The sequence below is a fragment of the Nipponia nippon genome, unplaced genomic scaffold (assembly GCF_047370975.1).
Source record: "Nipponia nippon isolate SJK-2023a ecotype South Korea unplaced genomic scaffold, ASM4737097v1 scaffold_3, whole genome shotgun sequence".
In the NCBI taxonomy this organism is placed as follows: Eukaryota; Metazoa; Chordata; class Aves; order Pelecaniformes; family Threskiornithidae; genus Nipponia; species Nipponia nippon.
The window spans coordinates 1,548,299-1,575,949 of NW_028262347.1; the positions used below are offsets into that span (position 1 = coordinate 1,548,299).

General features: G+C 56.6%; 1 protein-coding gene across 3 annotated transcripts in view; it reads right to left on the bottom strand.

Moving 5' to 3' along the window:
• TNPO3 (transportin 3) overlaps window positions 1–27,651 on the bottom strand; it is a 42,804-nt gene that overhangs the window by 553 nt on the left and 14,600 nt on the right. Inside the window, exons 2-23 of one of the 3 annotated variants that reach the window (XM_087764797.1) lie at window positions 26,252–26,452; window positions 25,317–25,390; window positions 24,389–24,545; window positions 19,262–19,405; window positions 16,472–16,647; window positions 12,686–12,824; window positions 10,587–10,733; window positions 9,825–9,932; window positions 9,336–9,427; window positions 7,887–8,026; window positions 7,603–7,794; window positions 6,179–6,270; window positions 5,398–5,474; window positions 5,038–5,098; window positions 4,432–4,572; window positions 3,494–3,610; window positions 2,475–2,569; window positions 2,107–2,263; window positions 1,722–1,889; window positions 1,455–1,567; window positions 434–525; window positions 34–271 (exon numbers count right to left, since the gene is read on the bottom strand). In XM_087764797.1, the coding sequence (XP_087620923.1) occupies window positions 465–525; window positions 1,455–1,567; window positions 1,722–1,889; window positions 2,107–2,263; window positions 2,475–2,569; window positions 3,494–3,610; window positions 4,432–4,572; window positions 5,038–5,098; window positions 5,398–5,474; window positions 6,179–6,270; window positions 7,603–7,794; window positions 7,887–8,026; window positions 9,336–9,427; window positions 9,825–9,932; window positions 10,587–10,733; window positions 12,686–12,824; window positions 16,472–16,647; window positions 19,262–19,405; window positions 24,389–24,545; window positions 25,317–25,390; window positions 26,252–26,452 (2,652 nt within the window). In that variant the 3' untranslated portion in view covers window positions 34–271; window positions 434–464. Of the gene's footprint in view, window positions 1–33; window positions 272–433; window positions 526–1,454; window positions 1,568–1,721; window positions 1,890–2,106; window positions 2,264–2,474; window positions 2,570–3,493; window positions 3,611–4,431; window positions 4,573–5,037; window positions 5,099–5,397; window positions 5,475–6,178; window positions 6,271–7,602; window positions 7,795–7,886; window positions 8,027–9,335; window positions 9,428–9,824; window positions 9,933–10,586; window positions 10,734–12,685; window positions 12,825–16,471; window positions 16,648–19,261; window positions 19,406–19,610; window positions 19,761–24,388; window positions 24,546–25,316; window positions 25,391–26,251; window positions 26,453–27,651 lie in introns of those variants that run through there. The other 2 variants (XM_087764798.1, XM_087764799.1) reach the window with 2 other exon arrangements.

Consider the following 27,651-nt stretch of genomic DNA (forward strand, 5'->3'; position numbering starts at 1 on the left):
TTGGCTTTTTTTGTTGTTGTCTTTGTTTTCTCCCCCCCCCCCCCCCCCGTTGGTTTGTTTTCTTGTTTCGGTAGCCGATGTTCGGGAAGCGAATCCGCCGGGAAAGCGGGATCCCCGAGCCGTCCTCCCGCGCGCGCAGGCGCGGCGCCGGCTCTCCTGGCTGGCGGGACGCGCTGGAGCGAGTGAAAGCCCTCGGCCACGGTGAACTTTGCTGATTGTGGGACACATTCTTGGTTTGCTTCGTTTCCTGCCTTCTCGTTAAAAGACATTCCTGGGAGCGGGGGAGAGAGGGGTCAAGCCTTCTTCCCACCTGCCTCTCCTGGGCCAGCACGGCCACGGCGGCGTCGCAGCCCCACGGCGTCACAGGCCCACGGCCCGCGGTCCCACCGCCGCGGTCCCCACGGCCGTGCGTGGTCCGATTGCCGGCTCTTACCTGGGAGACAGGCGCCGTGCCGGAGCCGGAGCTATCGGAACAAGCGGGTGAAGTCCCTCAGAGCCCAGCAGACCTGTTTACATTCCTCAGCGCTGCAAGACAAGGGATGACATCGTCAGGGGGTGACATCGTCAGGGGGTGACATCGTCAGGGGGACGTCTGGGAAGCGGGGAAGGCGTCCACCGTCCGCGGGCAATCCTGCCGGCACGTGATGGCGGTGGGGAGCCAGGAGCGAGGCAGCTCGGCTTGGAGATGTTGGGGCAACCATCGGGGCAAAAGGGGCGCTGGGAGCCCCCAGAGGGGACCTGCGTGCCACAAGGTGGTGGCTGGATGAAAGGAGCCAGCAGGAGACCCAGGCTCCAGGGTTTTACCAGGGCCAGCTGCTCGCCAAGACCGAGCAGGGCAGAGGGCGAGGGAGCGTTTGGGCACCCAGGCCGGGTGGAGGGGAGGACGGTGGCCACTGGCTCGCAGGCGGCTGCCCAGAGCAGGCTGGGGCTTGCCGGGCCGATCCTGCTCTCGCCCCGGGAGCGGACACGGCCCGCGGCGGCAGGCCTGGGCAGGACGCGGCCGTCGGAGCAGCGCGGCCGGGAGCCGGTGACTCAGAGAGGCGAGGAGAGGGAGGGAAGGCAGGCGAAAGCAGGGAGGGACAGCGGCTCCGCAGGGCTCGGGCAAGAGCAGAAAAACCTGTTCAGTGACGGAAAAAGGCAAGAGGTGCCCTCCGAAGGAAGGCTTCCGCAGCCCGGGTTGGACTGGGAACACCCTGGGTGAGCCACCCGAGTGGATTCACGGGCAGGGGCGGGGGGTGACGTCCCACCAGCACGCCCAGCTCTCGCCGAGACGCTTCGGGGCTGCCGGAGGACAAGCGGCGGCGAGCAGCGGGCAGGACCGAGCCTTGCAGGACACCAGGGCCCAGAGATGAGCTCGCAAGGGAGATGCCGGAGCCGCGGCCGTGAGCCGCCCCTTGCCGTCCTGGCTTCTCGGCATCGCACCCTGCCCCGCGCCGGCACGCCGGCACGCTCACCTCGTGACCTGCTTGTGGAAATCCGTCAGCTGTTTGTGTGTGACTTGGATGGCTCCTCCTGTCGTTTCCTTTGGTAAACCCTTCAGTGAGTTCTCCAGCCAGCGACAAAACGTCTGCGGGAAGGAAAAGAAGGGAGAAGCTCAGGATGCAGAGCCGAACCCGGCTCCCGCGTCCTGGCTTTGCCCACGCGCAGGCCGGGACGGCCCAGGGTACGTCCCGTCCCTCTCACCGGCCGGGACGGCCCAGGGTACGTCCCGTCCCTCTCACCGGCCGGTCGATCTGCATGATCTCCCAGAGCACCTCGGCGACGTCGGGCAGGGTGTACGGCGGCAGGCAGAAGCAGCACGTGTGCAGCAGCTGGTTGACGAGCTGCTGGCCCAGTTGGTTCATCACCTGGCTGATCAGCTCCTTCCGCACTTCGAAGTCCTCCTCGTGCTGCGGGAGGAAGGAGAGGGGAGGCTGAGCAGCGCCCGGGGACAGGGACACGCTGCTCCCAGAGCATCGCCGCCGCTGGTCGAGTAACCGTGGTGGCTTGGTTACGGCAGTGGCAGTCCTCATGGGGGGACCGCAGTGACCAACGCCGATGAGGACGGCGTCCCCAGCTCCGCGGAGGAGGGCCCCGCCACGAGGAACGAGCCCGGGGGTCACTCACGTCGTTGGCCACCCCGGTGTGGATGAGATCGCGCAGGAACTTCATGACGCTGCAGTTGGCGTCCCGGTGATCCAGGGTGGTGGCGGCGATGGCCCACTGCAGGATGGGGATCATCACCTGGCTGCGTAGCAAGGTGACGGGGCTGCGCTGGATAAACCTGGCCAGGCGGAGGACAGACGGACGTTACCGGCGCTTGCCTGGCTTCCCCGCACCCTGCCTCTCCCCGTGTGCCGGCGGCAAGGCGGGACCCTGCCTTCGCCCACGGAGACGGAAGCGCTCCCACGGGTGCGTGGGGACCCGTCCGCAAGGAGAGAGGGGCCGGGGGCATCCTCGTGCAGCGGGAGAAGGCGACAGGAGAGCGTGGCTACCTGGCTGCTAGTCGGAAGAGGTCGTCCACGGTGTCCGGGTGGTTCTGAAGGCCACTGGGCTGCTCTAGGAGTTGGAAGGTGGGTATGCATAGCGCCTAGGAGAAGGGTGGCGGGGATCCGTTAGTAATTAGCTGGGGTTACATCTCAAACTGCCCTTCTCTCTGCAGGGAGATTTCCAGCACGGACCACACCGGAGCGGGTCAGACCCTGCCTTCTCCTGGCAGCCCCAAGGGCAGGGCTGGACCTCTCCTCCCGATGGGGTATGCGCCCCGAGGCAGCAACACCTTCGTCAACGATCGGCTCCTCCAACAAGAAGCCACTCACCACTTCGGCTTTAACCAAAAGCTTCCCGTCCTTGGCTTTGTTCACCCAGCCACCGACTCCTGCGAGAGCGGAGAGGCGCTGGGACCAGCCTAGGTTTGCACGGAAACCGCTCTGCTTCATGCAAAGCCTCCTGGCACCCACGGCACGGCCTTCCCCACCAGCACAGCGGGGCAGCGACTGCGCCGGCACGTGGAAATAGGGAGAGCAATGAAGAAAGAAGGGCAGCGAGGCTGGGGCAGGGGCTGGAGCCCAAGGCTGGGGAGGAGCGGCTGGGGGAGCTGGGGGGGCTCAGCCTGGAGAAGAGGAGGCTGAGGGGAGCCCTCATCGCTCTCTGCAACTGCCTGAAAGGAGGCTGGAGCCGGGGGGGTCGGTCTCTTCTCCCCAGGAACAAGCGATGGGACGAGAGGGAACGGCCTCAAGCTGCGCCAGGGCAGGTTTGGGTTGGATATTAGGAAAAACTTCTTCCACAAAGGGCTGTCAGGCCCTGGCCCAGGCTGCCCAGGGCAGGGGCTGAGTCCCCATCCCTGGGGGGATTTAAAAGCCGGGGAGATGTGGTGCTGAGGGACATGGGTTAGTGGTGGCCTTGGCAGTGCTGGGTAACGGTTGGACTCAATGATCTTAAAGGTCTTCTCCAACCTAAACGACTCTAGGGTTTAGGTATGCGGGCACCAAACCCGTCGGCTCTCGGCACCCACCTGCAGCATGTCGAGCAGTCCCTGCCGGCAGCCCTCCTCCATGCCGTACTCGTCCACCAAGATGCTGCCCAGGTAGAGGAAACAGGAGTGCTGGTGGGCCCGGTACACGTTCACCATCTGCGGGGAGACACGCGCTGCCTGGCACCGCGAACGCTGCCTGCCCACCGCCAACGCCGCAGCCAGCGGTGGGTCCGGCACGGAAACTGCTGCGGCTGTTTCCATCAGAGAATTGCCTGTGCGCCGCTCGCTGGGGCCCCGTCGGCTGCGGGATCCGGCTGGGAACCCGGCAGCTCCCCTGCCGTGGCCGGGGATCTCCTCGGCCAGCCCCACGCTTCCCAGAGAGCTGGACCCACCCCAGCTCCGACCCTCCGGCGAGCCGTGGAGGGGTGAAGCGTACGCTCCTTACCTCCCATCGTCCCGGCCGGGATCTGCCTGACAGTCCCACCTCCTCTCTGGGACGACGTCCCAGCCCGCCAGACCTCCCCCCGGCCCCACGGTGGGCAGGGGACATCCTGAAGCACCTTGTTCAGGCCTGATCTTGCCCTTTGGAGCATCTCCGCACTGCGGCTCCCAGAGCCAAGGCAGCTTCCCCTCGCCCTTGATCCTTGCTTAGCCCAGTGGAAGCACCGAGCAGAGCAGGGGACCCCCAGCATCAGTTACCTCGGCACGGCGTGGAGTTTCACGCATGCCTTTCGAATTCCAGATACAACCGCAGGGCTCCCACAACCCACAGAGCATCAGGCAGGCAGAGCGTAGCTCTCCCCTGCAGCTCGAAGGCTCTCTCTTCCCCAAGGATTTATGTAGGATCTCCTGAGGCCGGCGGCATTCACCGCGCCCGCCTGCCAATGCGACCCGAGCGAGCGTTTGCCCCATGACGGCTCCAAGCCCGGGATGGCGGTGTCCCCACGGCGGCGTTGAGAGCGGGGTTTTCTCCATACCTGGGTGACGAGCGGCTGCAGCAGGGCGGCAGAGCCTTTACCCACGCAGCGGACGGCGAAGCGCAGGCACCGGCAGCACCGCTCCACGATGCGGTTATCGGCACTGTGTTTGTTCAGGGTCTCCGACAGCACGGGCCAGATCTAAGTGCGGAGAGACGGAGGGGTTAAAGCTGAACCCGGGACACGGCGTACCCCGCCACAACACCACCCTCCTATCCGAAAAACACCCACATCCCTGTGCTGTCAGGTCCCAAAAACGAGAGGCACCTGCGTTACGGGACGGGTAAATTAGCTTCACCTAGGAGCGAAGAGCTCAGAGCGGCTTCAGCACCGCACTGCAAATGTTACAAGGGCAGGGAAATTAAAATGCCTGGGACATTTCCAGAGCCAGGTCCCCTTTCCAGTGATTTGAAGACCCAAATCCCCCTCCCCATCACCGATCCCTGCTTCCAGGAGGGAAGGCGCTCCACCAGCAGCTCCTCTCCCCAACGCCGGGCAGAGGTGCCATCGGACACGTGGATCTGCCCGGCGGCCGGGGATCGCAACCGAACCGCCCGCCCGCCGCGACATCCCCGCAGAAATTCCTGCCCCGAATCCGGCACGTACCTCCTGAATGACTTTTTGGCACGGATGGATCTGTCCATTTTCTACAATGGGGTTGGTGTGTCTGTGAAAAGCAGCAAAGGGTTAACGGCATTTCTTCTAAACAGTTGGGTTTTGTGTTTAAAGCCAAAAAAACGGGTTGGAGCCTCGAGCACCCGCCGAGGCTGCGGGAAGGGGACCAGAAACTGGCTCAGAGGGGCTGGGGAGCCTTGAACTCGGTGGAGCAGCAGCTTCCAGCCCGTTCCTCTTGGGGCCGGGGGAAACGAACAGTCGCTAATTTGGTTTTATGTCTCTGGGTGAGCGGCTTTGACTCATGTGCTCACGAACCCCCTGCGCGGGCCATCCCGGTCCCTCCCTCCTTACCTAAATATGACAGCGAGTCGATCCAGGGGCACGGTAGGGTCTGAGGAGAGGCCGTTGCTTGGCTCCTGAGAGAGCAGCTAGAAAACAAGGCAAAACGATGGGATTTCAGGACCACAGGCAGCCCCGTTGCCAGCGAAGACTGAATAAACGCTGCCTGGACACCAGACCCCGCCAGCAGCACTTTCGCATCCCCTCGGGCCGAAGAACCGCTCGAGAACCACTCTTGCGCATCTACGGGTCATCCTGAAGAGACAGAGGACGTGCACGTCCCTTTCTTGAGGCTTCCCTCCCTCTTCCTGCCATCCTCCGAGATTTCTACTCTCCGTTATCCTGGATCCGCATGGAAAGGCCACTAGGGCCACCACGGTTTTTGGGACAGCCAGAACGTGACCTTTTGGGGCCACGTGCCCCGTAGGGAAGTCGAGTTCCCACGTTCTCCGGCCCGGAGACGCGGGGTGAGGGCTGCCTGCTGCATTCCACGTGGGTTCAGGAAGGTTCTTTGGCTCCTGGCATGTAAATTGATTTCTAGGGACCATTTTCTTCCCATTTAAGCCATTACACGTTCTACCAGCTAGGTATTTCTCCGCCCGGAGAGACTTAGGGACAAGTCCTCGGCCCTGGACTCCTCATACACCTCTGGCTTTGAGGACACACAATTACAGCAGCGGATCAAGCCATGAGGCAAAGACGGAGCCACGGCAGCTCGATGGCCTCCGATCCGTCCCCTCCAAAGCAGTGACGGACACGGAGCGCGTTACCCGCGGCTCCGGGCGGGACGTACCTTCTTCAGCGCCATCACTTGTACGGCACAGAGTTCACTGAGGCATTCTGCTATCTTCTCCAAGGGGAGCCTGGCGAGGACCAAGGCCGTCCCTGAAAAGCGAGAGGAGACAGGCTGAGGAGCAGGAACGCGGCGTAGGAGTGCGGCGGGTGTAAACGCAACGCGAGAGAGGTTCCCAAACAGGCCCTGCCTGCAGCCCTGCCTGCGTGCAGGCAGGGAGAAGGCACGGCTCCGGGGCGAGGGCAGGGACTGCTTCGCAAGACCGGGAGATGGTTCTCTGCAGCTTGAACCTGATTCTTTGGTTAAACCAGACACCGACATCCTTTCTGCGGGGCGGGAGGGAGGAAGGAATGCCGGCACGTGGGAGTACGGGGATGGTCTGAAGGCAGACGGACATCACGAGCGCAGCCGGGCACCCCGGTACGTCCTCGCAGCGTCCTTGCCGCTGCCCGGCAGCATCGCGAGGTCCGAGGAATCTTCTTTCGACCCCCAGCTAAGGCATTTCCCCCAAAAATGAAATACGGAGAGCTCGAGCCGCTCCCCACCGCCACATCACAGCGTCCCGCTCGAAGGCGGGAGGAGCACAACCACCCCACGTCGGAGGTGCCGGCAGACCACAGGGCTGCCGACAACACCGGGAGGAAAAAAATTCTCCCCGGCTCACGTATTTGTTGCGTTGTTTTAAAGAAGGAGGAGAAACACTTTGTGGCAGGGAGAGGAGCAGCTCAGGAGCCTGGCTAACGCTGCTCGCATCGACGCGCGAGTGCAAAGAAGTGAAAAAACCCTGAGTTTTGTCTCTTTAGTCGCACGCCCCGACTGTACAGCGCGATAAGGCCCCCTTCGCGCAAGCTGCAGAGCTGCTTTATTTTTAAAGGCTTCAGAAGCACTCGAATCCGTCGGGAATCTCCGGGGCCCGGACAGGAGTCCTGCACCTCCCCGAAACCAGCCGTGCTTGGAGGCGCACACGATGCCCAACAGCCAGAGGCCTGGCGAGAAGCGAACGCTCCGACCACAGGCTGGAGTTGAAAAACTACATTCTTCTGCCCAAACGGTCTCTAAAATGACAAATACTCGCAATTTTCCACCCTGCGCGTACAGCAGCCCATTTCCAAGTGTTCGGATATAGCAGTAACCCACGGTTAGCTTGGCTGTGAGCATTTCAAATGTTTTCTTCCCACATTTCAAATGTTTTATTCCCGCATTTCAAATTAGGAGCAGGGATGGAGAGGGCTTCTAAACCCAGAAAGGATCTCTTTCTACCTCCTGGCCCAAGCGAGCACTTGAGATTACTCTAAACATGGATGCACGGAGTGCTCAGGGCAAACCGAGACGCTCTCCTCTAAGAAAAGCCATGTGAAAATGGGGTTGCAGCACCCGTGGCGAGTGATTTCCCGCAAAACCACCGACAGCTTTTCCATACGCACCCTTCAGGAGCCCCACAGCAGCCTCTGGAGAGAGCGTGAAGGAGTCGAGGGAACGGGCTATCTCCAGCAGCCCGTTAAAGTGCTGAGCCATGTGGTCCCGGCATACCGAGCAGATATTGTGGATGGCCTTGGCCGCCGCCGAGGCCAGCCGCCTGTCGCACAGACCTTTCATCAAATAACCCAGCACGGGATCTGCGGAGGAGAAAGCCGGGGTGAGGAGGGGTCCCGGGGACCAGGCTCGCCGCGGGGCAGAGCGGTGGCCCGGCGTGGCAGGAGGGACTCACCCAGGAACTGCGGGTTTCTGTCCACCACCTCGCTCATCTCTCCCACCAGCTCGATGCTGGTGTAGCGGACGGCGGTGTGCACCGTCTCGGGGAGGCGAACCACCCCCTCCAGCACCTCCACCAGGGTCGGGTTGTTCTCCCTGCGGGGGAAAAAGCAGCCAGCTTAGCCCCGAGGCGGCTCCCGGACCGTTTCCGCAGAGCAGTTGGTTTTATTGAACCCGATTGACTCCCGTGTCGCCCGGGATCAGCCGGGCAAAAGCCCTGCAGCTGCGGCGTGCTGGATATCGGGGGGCTCAGGGCTGTCGGAGCTGGGATCCAGGGGCACAGCGGCCTCCAGCTTTACCAAACAGAGCAGAAGAAACTAAATACCTCCAGAAAGAGTGCTCGTGGCACAAGAAGAAAGCTAATTAATCCTCCGGGACTGCAGAAAGGCAGAGGAGCCTGTTCCCAGCGTGGGAGGGTGCAACCAGGCGACTCCCGGGCTCCCCGCAGCCCACGTCGGCGGCAGGGCTCCGGCTCACTGGCCCGGTGGACGGCACCGTCTGCCCTCTGATGGCAAGAGCGGAGCCGAGCTCGGTAGAGCCACAGGGCGAGCAAGAAACCTTGAGGAACGCGCTGGTGGGGAGCGGACTCCCCCGGGCTCCAGCGGTGCAAGGCCACGAGAGGCCGGCGCTCTCAGAAACACAGCAGAAATAAAACCCGAAGATAAAAACCAGCGAGAGCAGCCTTGACACAGACAACGGGAGCCAGCGAGCGTACAGCGAAGGCGGTGACTCCCCCGGGAAGGAGGCACGGCGTTCCCAGCCCGGGGAAGGCCAGCCGGGCTGTCCCACCGCATCGGCGCGGCCGTCGGCACGCAGGAGGGCTCGCCGCACTCTCACCGCCCCGGACATTAGCTGTCGACGCTTCTGCTACTGCTAACCGGGGAGGAAAGGTGCTTTCAGAAAATGATTGAACCTTCCCTAAAGATATCTGGGAAAAGGTGGCTCTTCCCACTCTGGATGCAGAAGGATCCCACACAACCAGCCTAGGCAAAATGCTTTGCTTTCAGGGGATAAACTAAGGGGAAACAAACCCTAATGCTATTTACCAGGGCTGAACTCAAGCGTGTGGCATTAAAGCCCCCAGGCAGGCAGAGAGGAGACCTGAGCAGGTCTAACTGCTTCGCGCAGTCCCAGCTCCGTCCTGGACCCATATTCCCGGCCAGGAAGAGGAGACCTCAACCCCTGGAGTGCTCCATCAGCCAGGGGTACTGCATTGCTGCAGTACAGGCCACGGACGCTGAGGACTACCTGAAATAAAGCGTGGTTTTTAACTGTTTCTGCCTGGGGAAGCACGTTCCTAGGAGAATCCTTGGGATATTTGCGGTGTCTCTGCAAAACTCACTTGGAGGCAACTCCTGACCCCACCACAGCCCTTACAGACGCGAGCGGGATGGTCAACACTCACTGGTCAACGCTCTTAGCTATGGAGGCCATGATGAAGAGGACAGCTTCTGTCACCTCCCAGGGCGGATTCCCATCCTTCAGAGTCGCATAGAGCTGCAAGAAAGAGAATCGGTCGCAAAAGAAGCCACAAACACAGCTCGGGGGCACGCGGTCAGGAATCCCGCCCTGCGAGGTGGCCACCCACTCTTCGCCTCCTCCCGCACACCTGAAATATGGGGCTGCAGACCTGCGTGAACCCCCACGCTCCACAGATCACCCTGCTGTTTTGGGACCAGAGTACCGTTCCCCAGCTAGCACCCCGCCACGTGAGACCTGCTGCTTCTCCCAGAACAGCCCCCACCACCTACTCCAAGACGCGGTTGCTTCCTCCCGCACGAGGAGATAACATGTGTGACCTCCTCCCCGCCCCAAAAGGCCACCAGGGCTCACTTGGCTACCTCCCGCACGGCGATGGACGCAAGCGTGCCTCACGATGCTCCTGCAAACCCACCTGAGCAAAACACTCCACCGATCCCACCAGGAAGATCAGATCTTTCACCAGGTCCGAGACTCGCATCCGGAACTCCCCGAAGTCGTCCGTCTCCTCTGGGACACCCTCCTAAAAAGAGACGAGGGAGAGCAAAAGGGTGAGAGCAGCGCAGAGAAATCTGGGTTCCCGCTCACCCGCAGCTAGGACAAGACAGGCAATTGCGTTTTAGGGAAGAGATCCATCGTTTCTGCCCTCCTCTCCCCAGATCAAGCTACTGACGGGGATTTGAAGGAGAACCGTGCGCAAAGAAAACGCTAACAGCCTGCACGCGAGCTGTGGATTCCTGCTCGGACACGCAGCTGGAAATGAAGGGGATGAGGAGCCTAGGCAGAGACGGAAGAAGGATAAAGCATCCCAGACGTCAAGGAGGAAGATGACAGCACTGCAGCTAGCGAGCTGCGCAAGCTTTGTGCCAACAAAAACGGCCCCAAGCAGGGGACGACGCAGCTCCCAGCGCGGGAACCACCGGCAGGGAGGCGGGAGAGGGTCACCCTGCAGCAACTAGACGCCAGAAAGCTCTGTTCGAACAAGAACCGACTTAATGAAAAGAGGTTTAATACAGCAATTTTAATTACTCTCAATCCTCTCTCTGCAATTACTGCGGCCGCACAACTATTACCTGTAGAGCCCTATAGCTACGGAGAGCCATCAGCATGCAGCAGCGAGGACGGACGCATCCTACCACCCCACCGCCCCGAGGAAACAAAGCGAACGCAGCCTTACGTGGTCCGAGTCGAGCTGGCAGTGTCTGGCCAGAGCGTGGAGAAGGCGCTGGATGTAGGCTTTGAAGATGCTGTGGATGACCGCATCGTCCGTCTTGTACAGATGCTCCCCCAGTCTGTACCAGAAGTTAAATGAAATTTCTACCACCTGTTTCAGAAAGAAAAAAAAATCAGCCTCTTGTTATCAACAGAACATTTTTTTTTTTCTCCATTCTGCTGGTGTTCCCAACAGAGGAATCTCCTCCGGGGGTGCCCGCAGTGTGGTGGGGTACCACAGATTTCCATCGGCGCTGCTTCATCGTGCGCTGACGAAACGTGGACTGGTTCCCCCAGCTTCACCCATCTCCTCGGCCGCTTGTCACTGAACAAGGGACTTTTCAACCCACTGAGTTCATCTGCAAACCTGTCACCAGCCCTGAGGGGTAAAGCCTCTTCTCTGCAAAATTAACATTGAAGCAGAAGAACCGTCTCTTGCTTCAAAGCGCGGACATGGCCTCGTCTCCCATCACTCAAATCTGCCAGTGATAAATTTCTGTCTCCCTGCCTCTGACGCGACTCGGCCACGGGCTCTGCCCTTGCTCACGCAGCAGGAGATGTTTAACACCCAGCAAGCTACCGGGCATCTTGCTGCTCGCAGGAACGCCGTCATCACCAGAGAGCCACATCGCTGGAAGAGTTTGCCCACCTAGAGCCGATCCTCACCCCTCGTGCCCAGGTATTTAATGCTCTAAGCATCCTGATGGCCGGCTCGGGGTGCTCAGGGGGCTTGGGCTAACAATGCGAGGGGGACAGCAGCCCCAGGCAGGAGCAAGCATCTCCAGGAGAGCAGCTCAGGCGGGAAGGGGACATTGATCCAAAGCCTCTTTATAAAAAAAGAGTGGAGCCTTTTTCAGGAGCAGCTGCAGAGCTTTAATTCCTCCTAAGCGTCACTGGCACAGGACAAAGTCAGGCCCAAGGGAGACTGAGCTTAACAGACCTGGAAAGGGGACTAAAGAGGCACCGAGGCCCAGGCAAGCGCCGCAGAGACCTGATGAAGCACAGTGAGTCCACAATTTCCGTGGCAAACGAGCCCTGAAGGGCTGCATCGCAGCAGCCGTCGCTTCTTAGCTAACTCACCTGCCGGTTCTCAGGTCTGATGTGCTTTCAGGCTCTGAAAGCTTCTGGAAAACTCAGTCCTGGAGAAGCTCATTCCATACCCACCTCCCGTCCCTCACTTCATGGCTGCATCCCGGGGCCCTTAAACACGGGGGGAAGGACGGGAGTGCGCCCAGCAGATCCCAGCCGGCACCTCCCTGCTCCCCGCGGCAGATTTAGCAGGACAAACCCTCTGCGAAGGAACCTCCGCCCGCTGAACACAGGCACAATTCAGCCAGGGATCAGCTACCGGGATTTAACTGATGAACTTAAATGAGGAAACAGCCTCAAGCTGCGCCAGGGCAGGGTTAGGTTGGATATTAGGAAAAATTCCTTCACAGAAAGGGCTGTCAGGCCCTGGCCCAGGCTGCCCAGGGCAGGGGCTGAGTCCCCATCCCTGGAGGGATTTAAAAGCCAGGGAGATGTGGTGCTTAGGGACATGGTTTAGTGGTGGAGTTGGCAATGCTGGGCTAACGGTTGGACTTGATGATCTTAAGGGTCTTTTCCAACCTAAACGATTCGATGATTCTATGGATTAACAGTTTTGGAAGAAGAAAAAGCGAGGCTAAAAGGAGAGCCTGCATCTTAAATAGTGTTCTGTGTTTCAGGGAGGATGGTTAGGGAGCTTTGATGATAAACAGCATTTAACTTACTTGGAGGGCAAAGTTACCACGAGCTACGCTGCAATCCCTGCAAAGCTTAAGTTGAACACGTGGAAAGAAAATAACGGAGGCTTTCAGAGCTGTACTCGCAGTCCCACACACCCAGGACGCCGGGAAAGGGGAGCTGAGCCCGGTTTCTGCATCCCGAAGGCAGAGCGGGCCTTCCAAGGCCAGCAGCTCGCAGGAACCGAAGCCTCCCAACCACGTGGCAACGTAAGAGAAAGGTTTTTCCACTGACTCTGCTCTGGGCGAGTGAGATTTGGCAATAAGGGTGAGGAGAGGAACACGAGTAAAGCCCACTCACCTCGTACTGCGGGTGACCCGCACATATCAGCAGCAGCTCCAGCGTCCGCAGGTCACCGAGCCCTTGGCCTGGCGTACAAACTATTTTATCTAGGAACGTCTCGCACAGCTCGGTGAAAACACGGCAGTAATTGAGCACCCTGGTGAAGGAAAAACAAGGACAGGAGTCAGAAAGATCTTCCACGCGGGACCAGGCATCCCAGCCCAGGAGAGGTTTGGTCGGTGTAGGTAACGTGCCCTGCGGCCTCAGCTCCGAGCAAGAAACACTGACTTCTGCTTTAGCTTTCCGTCAGCAGTTGGGAAACGCTTAAATAGGGGAACTTGGCTGTGTTGAGAAGCAGGTGAAAACACTGGGTTCCGATAAGCAAATGTTACGAAATTTTCATATTACCCACAGTATCTGAGAAAACTTCTCCAAAACCGCAGCACCGGGCGACAAGGCGCAGGACATCTGCTACGAAACAGCTTGAGTCTAACTCGGCGCCCGGAAGGCGCTACGTTTCGGAAGACGAAGGTACAAACCGCCTTGAAAAATAAAATATACGGGGGACAGCGCTGCCTAAAACCACAGCTGCTCTTAAGGCAAAAGCGGCTGAGCTGAATCACCAGCTTTACTCTGCTTTAGGACTGCAGAACCAGAGAGGAAGGTGAACGTCCTGGAGCCACAGCACGGCGTGACGGAGCAAGCCCGGCATCAAACCGAGGGCTGCTCCTCACCAAAAACCGACCTCAAATCAGGGATTTGGGGGAGAGATCCAAGATAAGCCGTTAGTCCTGGGCTTTGGTTTTAGTATTCCTGTTCTGGGAGGTTTAAGAAATCCTAAAGCAACGTGCACCCAGAGATGTGCTGCAAACACACCCTAAAGCCTGTCTTAAAGACAGAGGCGAGTCCCCGACGTGAGATTTTATTATTTTTTTTTTTTAAATCTCCAAAGGCTTCACCCTTCGCACAACCCGCCAGCTCCGCGGCACGTCCCCAGGAGCAGAGCAAACGGGGCGAGACGTCGGCAGCGCCGGCAGCAGGGCCTTCACACCGTACCTGGAAGCGTTTCGGGGAGACGACCTTCTCCGACCCAGACTGGCGAACAGATGCTACTCATTACACCGTGCCCCAGCAATTCCTGAAGATGAAAGCTTTCAGATTTTTCCAAAAGTCACAGAGCGAAGAGATGCTACTGCAGAGTCAATCTGACCAAGCAGAGAGGATATTCTAACACATTTTTACATGCCTGACAACTGAAGACTAATTCTGTTAGTGTTAAATGGAAGGGTAAATAGGAACAGATGCTACTATAATTTTTGATTTCAAAAGGGCTAACTTTGAGGAGTAATTATTCATTTTGCTTGCGGCAATCTCCTTTCGCTTGTGGCAATTTAACGTGGCTTGGAATTTCCTTAAGTCAAAGGCTCCTACGTTATCTGGGCTTTGCAGCCCGAGCTGAAATGAGGGGAAGGGGACGCTTGTTGAGTTTTTGAGCCTAAGTCATGGGAAAAGCCTCGGCAGTGAACCAAGTGCCTCCAAGCAGCTGAAGGGCTGTCGGGGAGGAGGACCGAAAAGCAGAGAGCTGGATTCTGGAAGGCGAGATGAGCAGAGATGAAGCGAAAATTGCCAGAAGCCAAACCAGCGCCGGACCCTGCCAAGGACGGCCACAAAAACAGCACGGGATTTTTCAGCGGTCGCAAACAGCCGGTGGAATCGCTGAAGACGCCGGCACAATGAAAGATTTGTGGCAGCGCTAAAGCTGCGTGAATACGCATGGGTTTTCAATACTGCGGCTGAACAGGAGGGGCGAAGAGGTTGTTTAGACAGGGGGATCCGCTTACCTCCAGGTGGAAGGAGCGGGGAATGGCTAACTGCCATCCCGGGAGTCAAAAATCGGACACGGGACATCTGTCCTACAGCTTCACTGCTGGTCTTGAGGTTTCCATTGATGGCAACACCTTGTACAGCCACAAAACGCGCTCGTATTTGGCAACGGGGAGAGAGGGTCTGGCAAATGCAGGCCAATTCATCCACCCTCGGTAGCGCGGGCAAGTTCCTACATTAGTTTTCAAATACGTGGAAGTCGGAGGGAAATGGGCTAAATGCAGCAGGGGGTTATCAAAAATAGACTGGACCTACCTTATTCTTATCAGCAATGTTTTAAACCAGGAGAAATCATAGAATCATAGAATCGTCAAGGTTGGAAAAGACCCTTAAGATCATCGAGTCCAACCGTCAACCTATCACTGCCAAGTCCATCTATACCATGTCCTCGAGCACCACATCTACCCGTTCTTTAAATCCCTCCAGGGATGGAGACTCAACCACTTCCCTGGGCAGCCTGTGCCAATGCTTGACCACCCTCTCGGTGAAGAAGTTTTTCCTAATGTCTAACCTAAACCTCCCCTGGCGCAGCTTGAGGCCGTTCCCTCTCGTCCTATCACTCGTTATTAGGGAGAAGAGGCCGACCCCCACCTCGCTACAACCTCCTTTCAGGTAGTTGTAGAGAGCGATAAGGTATCCCCTCAGCCTCCTCTTCTCCAGGCTGATGGAGCAGAGATGGAGCAGAAAAGGAGATCGTGGCGGCACCCAGAAGCTGGTTAAACTGGATAAAGCACCGTTGAAGGAACTGGTGAACAGCTGGCTAGCGGGGTGGTTAGCAGGCTGTGCTGAAGAGGAAATACCAGTTCGGTGCTAGGGAGGTCCCAGATCGATCCCACAACCGATCTTGTCTACGCTCATTAGCGACAGCCACAGAAAAAAGGAAGAGCGAGCACTAACGGTGTTCGCTGACAAAGCCAAGACGCAAGATCTGTGCAGAAGAAGGATGAAAACCATCTGAATTCGAGCAGGAAAAGTTGTCCACTTCTCACAACTTGGGGATGGACTCCTCAGTCACAGGATGACTAAACCACCGACGCCGCGAGGTCACCAGAAAGGCAGGAGATGTCTGGCAAGGCACACAGCCCTCCCGGGACCTCTCAGACCCTTGTGCTCAAGGAAGCCGAATTCAGACTGGGAGCACTGAAAGGAAAAGAAAACTGTCCCGCAGGACTGAAAGAGCTGGGCTTTTTTACGCAAAGTCCAGGCTGGCTGCTTCCCACCTACAAATGCATCCGGGATTAAGCACCAGCTGGGGAACTATTAGGGTAAAGACAACGTTGGCAGAAGAGAAGAGGCATGAACTGGCCTAGGATCAACTGAGGCTGGAGATCAGAGGGTTTCCAATCAGAGCGGCAATGTTTCGTAGCAGCCAACATGCGTGAAGTGCTGGTTTCGGCGTGCTTCATCAAGGTATGAAGGCTACAGTTTCTTCGAGTCAAGAATGAGGGGCTGGTCGCCCAGCCGGCACATCCAGTCCTCTTTCCATGGGGAAGAGCCAAAGCCAGGTAGGGACGTTTGTAAAGAGGAGGTAGTAGGAGCAATGGGTCGCTTCTAAACTCTATTTTAAGGCTGGCAACACATCAGCTGCGCCTCAGGATACTTCCCTTGCTCTTTGCCCGCTGCAAGGAAGACTGAGCATCCCAGCAAGCCGAGCCTAACTCGGCTAGACAGCAAGCAGTCTAGCTCTGCCAAAGCCTGCGCTGAGCGCGCGCGCCTGGAGCGCAGCTCGGTGCACCAAGGGCGAGGAAGTCGTTTGCTCGCTTCTCTTCGTTCAACAAATACTTATTTGCATAAGGGACTTCAGAGCGCCACACACAAACGCCACGGATTCCAAAAATAACCGCAGACAGACGACGTGACAGCTAATTACCGTACCTCTCCTTCCTTGCCGGGCACAGCCAGGGCTGCAAGCTCACTTACTTGTCTAGGTCCTCGCGTGCTACGGCCATGTGATAGGCACTCTCAAGAGTGAGGACGCCCTGGAAAAGCTGCAAGGCCAGGGGAAGGTTCGTCTCCACGTTCTCAATGGCGTAGAGGGCTGAGCACACGCAGTCCGAAGCGGCTTCGTGGAGGTTTGAGGATGTCTTGTCTTGTTGCTGCAAGAAACAAGAAGAAGAGCCTGGTGATTATGCATGAAATGAGGTGGTAATGGAAAAAGTAGGCTTTTGTTGTTCCTGAAATACTTTGTAGAGGTTCTGCATAGCCACAGCCCCCAAACGACCCACTCCTACCAGCCCCGCAGAGCCTGTGCTGCTTCGCCACCCCAAACGCTTGAGGTCAAAGCTGACCCTCCCCACCGGGACCCCACCGGGTCTTCCTTGGGAGAGGCAACCATGGGAGGAAAAACAGCAGCCGAAATCCAGGGCAGTTCAGAAGGAAACCAAACACTGGGCTGCTCGCTACCCGGGCTGGGTCGTAGAATCAGAATATCTCAGGCTGGAAGGGCCCGTAAGAATCACCGAGTCCTCGGTGAGGATGGAGACGAGGCTTCTCATGAAATATTGATCGTTGTGAAGGTCTGGGGGATGAACGAGTGGATTTCAAGCCCCTCCTGGGAGACATTTATAGTGATTGCGCAAGGCTGATTTAACGGGAGCCCTAACGGCTCAGGCGAAGCCCTGAGCAATTAAGGAGGGAGACAAGACTGGCATGCTAAGGAGGAGGAGAGAGCAAGCAGAAACAAAGGAGCCGTAACTCTGTGCGTGCCTGTGTGTGTCCTTTCGCACCAGATCTCGACACGTTTGGAAAAGAATTCACAGTCCCACGTGAAGGTGGAAGCGGGGAGAGGAAAAACGCCCGATTTAAGTGACATTAACACAATAAAAACGCTGGGGAGCTGAACGGCCTGTCCTGGAGGAGAGGGGTTTCTGCTGCGGCACCGTCGTTAATTGAATCGGCACCATGGGGCAGATGCAAACGAGGAGGGGCAGACAATTCCTGCGATGGGTCACGGGTCCGGGCGGTGCCGCAGCAGAAACCTCCGTTCTCCAGGAATTCCTCCTTTCCGGTTGTTCGGTTCGTTGCCCTCCCCGTCGCAGCGACGCGGGATTCTCCTAAACTCTGGCCTCTTCAGCTCTCCCACATTCAGATAGGACAGAGAAAAACCAAACCCAAACGCCTTCAGCAGTTAATTTTCCACAGTGAAAATGTCAAAAAAGGAATAAAATATTATTTTATTGAAGATCTGGCAGGAAAACAAAACCAAACCAAAAAAATACTGATTTTAGTATTAAGCAAATGCAGTTTCTTGAACAGGCAGCTTTCAAAGCCCAAACTAATCAATACTTAAGCCCACGAGGATGGCAAGCTTACTTCGACAACCCACTGCACAAATGTGTTTTGCTCAGAGCCCCATGAAACAATTTGGCTCGGAGCAAGGACCAAGCACAATGTGTTTCAGACCAAAATTATCTCTCTTTTAAAGTCTAAGCATGCTCAAAAATACACCTAGCACCTACTTTGGGAGCAGTGGCAAGCCTCAGTAATGGCTAGAAACGGCCGGTTCTCAGATGTTAAATCTTCTATTCTGCTCTGAACGTTTTGCAACCATGACAGGAAAATGGAACCTGGCTCCTGCTTGAGCTAGACAAGATATCTGCTTAATATAGGCTCCAAAATTGATGATTAGTACAGTAGGAATAAGGAGAATAGATATAAATAGAAGATTAAATAGTCTTTCAACTTTTTTCTTGATGTACTGTCTGCTGGCGAGCGCAGCGCTGAGCTTATGGAGATGAAAGGCTCGCTCGTGGCAATGTGGCAGGAAGGTTCCTGCGACCCAATGCCTCCGCCTCTGTGGCAGCCCTGCCTTATCCCGCCACACTGCAGGGAGCGGAGACCTCCGCTCTCCCCCGCCGCCGTCTGTCCGGCCGGCTCGGCGGGAAAAGCCATGATTCCCAAGTGGAGCGGTGAGAAGGTGCAGCACGGGCACGGCTCAGCGGGAATGCTCTCGTGGGGATGGCTGAGCCCGGTGGCGGGAAGGGCTTTGGTAAAACCAGCAAGGGGATCTGCTCAGGAGAGGTTTCGGAGGCTTTCGTGCCTGCCCAAGAGCAGGGAACGGCACTCACCTCCGAACACGTATTCTCTGGGTCAAAATGGAAGGTGGGCAGGAAAGAATAATCCTGGAGGAGCTGCAGAGCCTCCCTCCTCCACGCAAAGAGCCAAACGCACACGTGCTTTTTTGTTTGCATCTGAAAGCTCTGCCAATGCTTTCTGTCCATCAGTCTCGTCCCCACGTCACAAACCCTGAACCAAGCGCACAGGCAGAGGAGACCCTTAAGCGTAGTTCTGGTTTCACCCCCAAGAGATTAACCGATATTACGTGTTACGTGCCGTGTCCTAAGCTTCCCAGGGCTAACAGGAGGCAGGGAAGACGTGTGGGAACTCGCGGGGCAGCCAGAAGAGGACTCCGACTGGCCTCCAAGGCGGACAACCAGTACAAAAGGAAGACCACCATTTCAGGCAGCACAGATCTGTTACCGTGCACAGAGAGCTTGCTCTTCCCTGCCTGCGAGCAGAGAGGGACAGCACGCTCCGAGGAGCTGATCAAGGTAAAGACCACAGGGCTCCTACTCAAGTCAGGAGGGATGAACCTTCCATACCTGCACGGCGAAAAGCGGCGTCAATCCTCAGACGCTCTCGGATTTCAAAGTGACACCACCCTGGTACCCAAGGCCCACCACCACCTCGTTGCCCAAGAGAAATACTCACCAGCACCTCGAAGAGGAGTGACAGTAACTTGCTGTTTGCCATGAAGGTGCTGTCCAGGACACCCAGGTTGAACCAGCTCCCCAAGCACCGGAAGATTTTGATGAGCATCTTCTCATCGTTGCCCGCTTTCTCCACGCACGTCATCTACGGCAGGACAAGGAAGAACTGCTTAGGACCCCAACTCCAACGTGTAATTTCACAAGCAAAATAATAAATAACTTTTGGAAAGCCATCCTGGAGCCTCTACAATTAGCGTCAAGAATTCCCCCATCAATCTCGGCAAGATACAGTCAGCAGTGATCCCTCCAAGAGGCACGCACAACTTTCAGCGATCAAGCAGCAGTTGTACCTCCGTGGAAGCAGCGCTCTGACCAGAAGGCACCTGAGGACGCCCACACCAGCAGAGAGGATTTCTGCATCTACCTAGGGTGACCGTGTCCCCACGCTGGTTTTGTATTCGGGAACACGACGGTTGTGCAAACATCCTCTCCAGACCACGGGGACTTTGAGCATCCTCGCAAAGTCCGCATGAAGCACGTTCAAGAAAGCAGACTGCTTCCCCTGCCCCGAGTAAAGTAGCCCTGGACTTGGTGAGATGTAAGGGCAGAGCCAAAAACCTCTCAGTCAACTTCGGCTGCTGTTACAGAAGCGAGAAAAGCAGTTTGAGTGTTTTCGTCCGTTCCCAGACAATCAGTTTTCTGCAGAATCGTGTCCCAGACTGGCGGAGCACAGACACAAACGAGTTTCATACGTGACAAATCCCTAAACTCACTCAAATCTCAATTTAACATTCCTCACCACAAAACAACCGCTGCCAAAGAGAAGACCGGCCCTGAGGGTCAGACCTACCCCAAGGCCAACCTGGGGACAGTCCGAACGCACCACCGCAGCATCAGAGACGGGATGCGGGTCTGGCAGCAGCCAGCCCTCATTTCCAGCAATGGCCAAGACTTCTGCTGCACAACAGCACCTAACAGCAACCCTTACCCGAACCGAATGCCAAAGGAAGCCCTGACCTCGCCAGGCTGGGGGAGAGGAAGAATAGGTGGGCAGGCAGGACCTGGAGAGGGATCCCAGACTCCCTTCTCCCCAGAAGAGAGCCTAGGCTGGCCAAGCAATCCTGCACACGAGAGCTTCCAGAGATCCTCACTCCTCGCTTGACGCTTCAATCCTGAAGGCGGAATGTCGTACTTCATCACAGTCCCTGTATAATGTTTTCAAACCCCATTTTGTAACTCAAGGAAGTGAATTTAGCATTTAAATCCTACGCAGAAAATTTAATTTTGCTCTTCAGGAAGGCAGTTGAAACGCCTGTGCTGGGATTTACCGCGAAAGCTCCAGGCAGATGCAGAGAAAGTCTGAACAGAAAGGCTTACGACAGGGCTACGACCCTTGGCGATCCAACACCGGTGCCTCACACTGTCTCCGGGAAGGCTGCGAGCAGCCGGAGCGAGGTGACGTTGCCTGTCTCACCGATGCGACAGCCAGACTTCTCCGAGACGTCCTAGGGCTGGAGACGGCTCGGAGGGACGGCACGGCGCAGGGATTTGAGAAAGGTGAAAAAGAGTTTCAGAACTGAGCGAGGACTCGTTCAAAGACATCTGAGCCCATGGAAAAAGTGGAACTGGGCTCCCCTAATGGCTGTGGTGGTAATGGCACGGACGCCTGCTGTGATAAATACAGCTTAAGGGGGGGAAGAGTCTTCTCAAGCAAGACCTGAGTTGCTGTTGAGCAGACGACATAGCTCAACTCTGTGTCCTGATACATAGGACGAGGGGAAACAGCCTCAAGCTGCGCCAGGGCAGGGTTAGGTTGGGTATTAGGGAAAATTCCTTCCCGGAAAGGGCTGTCGGGCCCTGGCCCAGGCTGCCCAGGGCAGGGGCTGAGTCCCCATCCCTGGAGGGATTTAAAAGCCAGGGAGATGTGGTGCTTAGGGACATGGTTTAGTGGTGGGCTTGGCGGTGCTGGGCTAACGGTTGGACTCAATGATCTTAAAGGTCTCTTCCAGCCTAAGTGATTCTATGATTCTATGATCCTTGATCATCACGATCCCCCTTCCTTTGGAGTTACCGGAGTTAACTCCCAAAAATGAAGCCGCCTTCCCAGGCCTCTGTGGGAAGAGCCAAAGCCAGACATTGCACAAAGACGAAACAGCCACCAGAACATCTGCCACACTCCTATCTCTATTCCAGATGCTCTTTGTGGCTTTCTTAACCACGGACCCACAAAAAAGCAGCGTGGAAACAGAACGGGGACCTTCTGCAAAGGTTTCGGGCCAGGTGCAAATGTAAAACTGAGCCTTCCTTACCTTTACTCCGCCCTTTTCTCCAAATTAAACAAAGGAAAACTGCTGGGGTTGAGCTTGTGTTGGGTCCCATCGGAGAAGGGTATTCAGGGAGGGAAGGGCTATCGGGGAGGGACTGCAGGTAACATCCGAGAGGCAGGAGGGGATGAACAAAACGGCAGGTTGCACGAGCTTGGAGGAAGATTAAGCACCGCAAGGAGCGAGGCTTCTCTGGGACGAGAATCAAACCCCAGGGAGGGCGTCCCCCTTCCCCCTGGCTCCCGAGAACAAGCCCAGAGCCCTCCCCCTATTTCTGTGCAGCACAGCGCTGGGGACCTGCGAAGATGCTGCATGCGAGAGCCAGAAAAGACGTGAAGAAGCATTAATTGAGGCGAAGGGAACATGGTCACACGTAAAACCGAAGCCCTACAGGTTTGCTCATCAACGAGAAGGAAATCCAAAGGACAGTCTAACAACAAGGGGTAGGCATGGGTCAAAGGGAGACTGAAATTCCCTAATTTGGAGAAACGGCATAAAAAAGCACAGCAAAACATGGGTCATTTCCCACAGATAAAGTATTAAGGATCCTAAAGTTCCTTCTATCTTCAACAGCTGCAATTCCATCAACAAAGGAACGCTGACCAGCAGGCTAGCAGGGCGGCTGGAAGAGAAACGGGGAGACCAGAGACCCCAGAGCGCAGCGTGGCCAAGCACGGGAAGACGGGGCTGCAGAGCGGAGAGACGCCTGCTGATGAGACGCCGCAATTAAACACACCAAAGCTCGGCTCCGTCTGGAGCACGGTGACGTTAACCAGCTGCTCGGTGGAATTACAGGCTTGATAGGCGCTGCCGAGGGTACGTTATCTTTCCTTCTTTAGATAAGCGCCGTGAAATGGTAGACGTTTACGGGAAGCTCTAGAGGTTACGGCACATGCTCCATTTGAAGCCTGAGTCAGGGATCAGGTTGGCTACTCGTTTACCGAGCTCAAACACCACTGAAGAACATGAGAAGTCCCTCTGGAAAGGAAGGAGCCAGCAAGGAGAGTTTCTTTTCAGTCCCTGAAGCAATTCACCTCAACGCTTATTCGCTGCTCCCCAAACTTGCCCTGTTTTGGGGCCCACAACAGAATTTGTCTCCAGTTCTTGGAGAGCATGAACGCTCCTGGGATGAGGAAACCTTTGAAGAAGAACCAGGAGATTCAGCTACAGTCTCCCTGCTTGGCCAAGACTAAATGCGACCGGCAGCTAAACGCATCACCTCGGCTTATCACACGGTGGTCAGAAATTAGGCACGTACTTACATTTGAAAGGGGCGTGAGAAGAGAGAGAAATCACAGTTCTAAGTACCTGAACGACCTCCTTCTAACACATAGAGAGAGAGGTGCGCATGAATCTAGAGATGGTCTAGAGATGGTCTAGAGATCTACATACACACACCCATAATGGGCTGAAGTAATTTCTTGCTTAACCATCAAATAACCCAAAACTACCACAGGAATCCAGTCCCAGCCAACCACTGAACCCACAGTCCTGGGATCAGGGAACAGATCCTCCTGGAAGCAATGTTAAGGCACATGCAAGACAAGGAGGTGATCCGAGTAAGCCAGCACGGATTCACTACGGGCAAATCATGCCTGACCAATCTGGTGGCCTTCTATGATGGAGTCACTGCAACAGTCGATAAGGGAAGACCGATTGATGTCATCTACCTAGGCTTCTGTAAAGCCTTTGACACAGTCCCACACGACATCCTTATTTCTGAATTAGAGAGATACGGATTTGAAGGGTGGACTATTCGATGGATAAGAAATTGGCTGGATGGACACGTCTGGAGAGTTGTGGTCAGTGGCTCTATGTCCAGGTGGAGACCGGTGACGAGTGGTGTCCCTCAGGGCTCTGTCTTCGGACTGGTGCTGTTCAATATCTTCATCAATGACACAGCGGGATTGAGCACACCCTCAGCAAGTTTGCAGGTGACACCAAGCTGAGGGGTGCAGTCGACACGCCTGAGGGACGGGATGGCATCCAGAGGGACCTGGGCAGGCTGGAGAGGTGGGCCTGGGTGAACCTCATGGGGTTCAACAAGGCCAAGGGCAAGGTCCTGCACCTGGGTCGGGGCAACCCCCGGTATCAGCACAGGCTGGGGGGTGAAGGGACGGAGGGCAGCCCTGAGGAGAAGGGCTTGGGGGTACTGATAGACGAAAAGCTGGCCATGAGCCGGCAATGGGCACTCGCAGCCCAGCAAGCCAACCGCATCCTGGGCTGCATCCCCCGCAGCGTGGGCAGCGGGGCGAGGGAGGGGATTCTGCCCCTCTGCTCCGCTCTGGGGAGACCCCCCTGGAGCCCTGCGTCCAGCTCGGGGGTCCTCAGCACGGGAAGGACATGGACCTGTTGGAGCGGGGCAGGAGGAGGGCACCGAAATGATGAGAGGGATGGAACAGCTCTGCTGTGAGGACAGGCTGAGAGAGCTGGGGGTGTTCAGCCTGGAGAAGAGAAGGCTGCGGAGAGACTAAAGACCTTTTCCTCAACTTAAGGCACACAGTGCCAGGAGAAGCACCACGCTCTGTACCACCAGCCAAACCAACGCAGTCCTCACATGGAGAGTCCCGCTGAGAGGATGAGAAAGTCATTAAGTTTCCATAACCAGCTCCATTTTCAATCCAGTGCTGACAACAGGAACCTGACTGTGATTTTGATCTGCTTGGAACTGAAATATATAAAATCAGCTTGTTTCACACAGCTTTTTGATCACATCCAACCTGGAATAATCAGGATGGGGAGAAGCAGCTGCGTGAACTTGTTTAGCAGTTGACCAGGGCTCGGTCGCTGCTCGGTCTCCTTACCAGCAGAGAGATGACCGTGCTGGAATAGTACGCCAGATCTTCTATGATTTCGGTACGGCGGTTGGCTCCGATGCGCAAGGATCGGCTGTGAACCTCTTCCGGCAGCACCGTGAGGATTTCCAGCAGAAAAGGCAGTGATGTAACATCGTTGCTGTACCTGAAACGAGGAAGGATGGTGCGTGAAGGCAGGCAAGAGCCAAGCGCACGCAGAAAACCCAAATACTGGCAAGTAGGTTAACAGCACAGCGAGAGATGGAGGGGCATTTCGAAGAGTTTCAGCCCAAACACGCTCCAGCTGCAAGGGCAGAGCGCTGCCGAGAGGCGCCTCTGTCAGCGGTTTAGCTCAGGATTTTCAACAGAAAAATGGCAAAAGCTTTCCCAGCCCACGAGCACATCACGTCCAAGTGCCGCTGCCCAGACAAATCGAGTTCCCTCCCGCTACAGAAATACCACGGGGCCACCTCAGCGCGGTGACCTGCCCGAGCGAGACAGTCTCGGCACGTGGCACCCCGTGTCGGCAAACACGGGACAGCGAAAAGCGGTGTCGCACAGGAATCGGGCGCTGCTGCACCAGCCCAGCGACTGCCTCGGGACACCCGCAGCAGCAGCGAACGATTCGACCTCCCTGCGCAATCCCGGCTAAAGCTGGGAGGGGACGAGGGATCATCACGGAACAAAAACAGGGATGAAGAAAATCGCTGAGGCCGAGAGAGCCGTGTCCACGGAAGCGCGAGCGGCCTCTGTTACACAGAGCCACAGCCAGACCCACCTCTCCCTCCAAACCGCTTTAAATTATTAATCAAGAAAGAAAAACTTTCCTATCGTCGGGCCGTTTGCCGCTGCGTGCCTTTTTGGACCGTGCAGGTCCACCCACTCCCCATTTACTCGAGGAACAATTTAGAGTTTAACGATATAAACAATTACTTACTTTTCAACCAGTGTTTGTACGCAGCCTTTCCAAGAAGCCATTTGCAGGGCAAGGTCTGCTATTGCTAAAGCAAGCTGAAAGGGCAAGAAGAATAAAAAAAAACCCCACAGTTAAGCGTGGTGATTGATGAAATCTGCCCAACAGCGCAGGAGAAAGGGGGCCGCGACCGTCAGATCCGAGCTCGGCAGGGCTGGCGGGTAACTCCGAGCCTGCAAAGGCAGGATATTAATTCGGAATATCCCTGTTGCGTGCGCAATCCCTGTGGTTAACTGCAGAATGCCCACCCTATCGGGGGGATATTATTCTCTGCTGGGCTGTTTAGGGGCTGAACAGGCACCCTCACCTCGGTCTGTGCAGCACCTGTGCCGCAGAGCCGTGTCGATGAGGTGTAGGGATAACGGGAATGCCGTAAAGAGAGCAAAGGGATTTCCAAGAACACGCCAGCGCCTCGGGAGAAATCCCCCCGGTCACCCAGGGCGCTGCTGGGCAGATCAACATTTTGTCTCCATTGCAGAGCACAGGGAAAACCCCAGGAATAGCTGTTCCTCCTCTCACCCTCTCCAAACAGCAAACAGCAGGTTAAAGTAATTGATTTAACTAAGGGAACGAAATAACGAAGGAGGGCAAACAATCCTGTACTGGGAGGCGCAACCGGGCTGCCTGCAGGCATCGGCCTTCTCCGTGCTCCACGCTGGAGGAAAAGCAACCAAGGGAGACCAAGGGCTTTGTCTCAGAAAAAGTCAGAAGTGACAAAAGCCGGAGCTGGCCGCCATCGGCGTGACCTGCAGGCAAGCAATTACCGCGAGGAACAGCTCTGGCAGGGCTGTGACACAAGCCTGGCTGCCAGTCTGCTCTCAACAGCGAGTTAGGTCCAGGCTTTACTGCTGAGAGCGGGCTCAGACCTCTCTCGCTCACAGACTCTGCCCAGCACCTACCTGGGTTACGATGACCGGTGACAGGTCTTTCAAGTTCTGGATGTGGGACAGCAAAGAGTCCCGTAACGAAGCGTGGGAGTCCGTGGGGAGTTCGTAGAAGGAAGTCTGGATCTTCATCTTCATGGTCTGCGCCGCGAAGTAGCACGACTCCACATCCTGACGGATCTGCAGCAGCTGGTCAGAGATCTCCCAGGCGTGAACCTGGAGGCAAAGCACGGCATCGTCAGCGAGCAGGCAGGGGAACGGGGAGCAAACTGAGTACCAGCAGGCCTAAGGTGGGCTTAAGAGAAAGCCCAAATTCCCCCAGATGAAAACGCAGCCTCTCCATCAAAACAACGCCGTAATTTTCGCCAGGAGAGTCCACGCCGCGGTGCTGTCACAGCTCAGGCCGCGGGGGCTGGCTAACGAAGGTGCCGGGGCAGTGACACCCGGCTGACGAGCTTCCAGCACGCACCCGACATCGGCGGAGACGCTCATGGCCTCAGTTACCACAATCCCTCCGGGAGAGCAGATTAGAGAGCGGATCTGATGCCCGTCCTCACAGTGAAGACCAACAAAAGTGGCTTTTTCGGGCTAAGGTGGATAACTGCTGCGCCTATTACAGAGCAATAAAACCAGAGAGAGCCCAGCAAGGGACGAAGGGAAAAACGAGGACTGGATAAAGGTCTCCCCAGATCAAAATAATGATATGTAATTGCAAGATTGAAGCCGCCGGGCCCATCTCGGAGCGCACGCTGGGACCGGTGACTCCACAGCAGACTACGGATGCGCCGAAGAGCTCGGAGGAAAGGCAGCGACGAGGGAAATCATCGTCTGCCCGGCCTCAGAGAGGTGACGAATGGCTGGTACGAGACCGAAGGCTTTGCCCTTTGCGTGGGACCAGAAGCTATGGGGAGAGCGGTGGGTGAGGCAGAGCGGCGGCGGGCAGACCCCTGCCACCATCGCCCCGCTGAGATGGGGGAACGGGCGGCCACGGGGGACAAGCCCTTTACGCCCAGGCACGGTTTAGACCTGCTGAAGCATCTGCTGCACGGGGTTTGGTGGGAAATGAAGGGCAGGAAAGCTTGGCTGGGCCACCAAGCGTCACCAAACCCCACCAAGGGACGGCGGGGCCACCGCCGGAGCACGTCGGCACGGCTTGGATCTGAGGTCTCCTGTTAAGGAACGAGATCTTCCAAGGATTCTGACGGTCAGTAAAACACTCTTCCTTTCCTGAAACATCTGCAACACATTTTAGTTTTGGTAAGGTCATTTGGTTTTTCTTAAACATTAAAATTAATGTTTTATTTTTCTGAAACACTTGAAATCTGAATTCCTGTGTGTCCTTAAGATCGAACTAATCAATTTGCCCCACGCGTGTGACGACCACCAAGCCCCCCCCAGACTTGCACCCCGAAAGC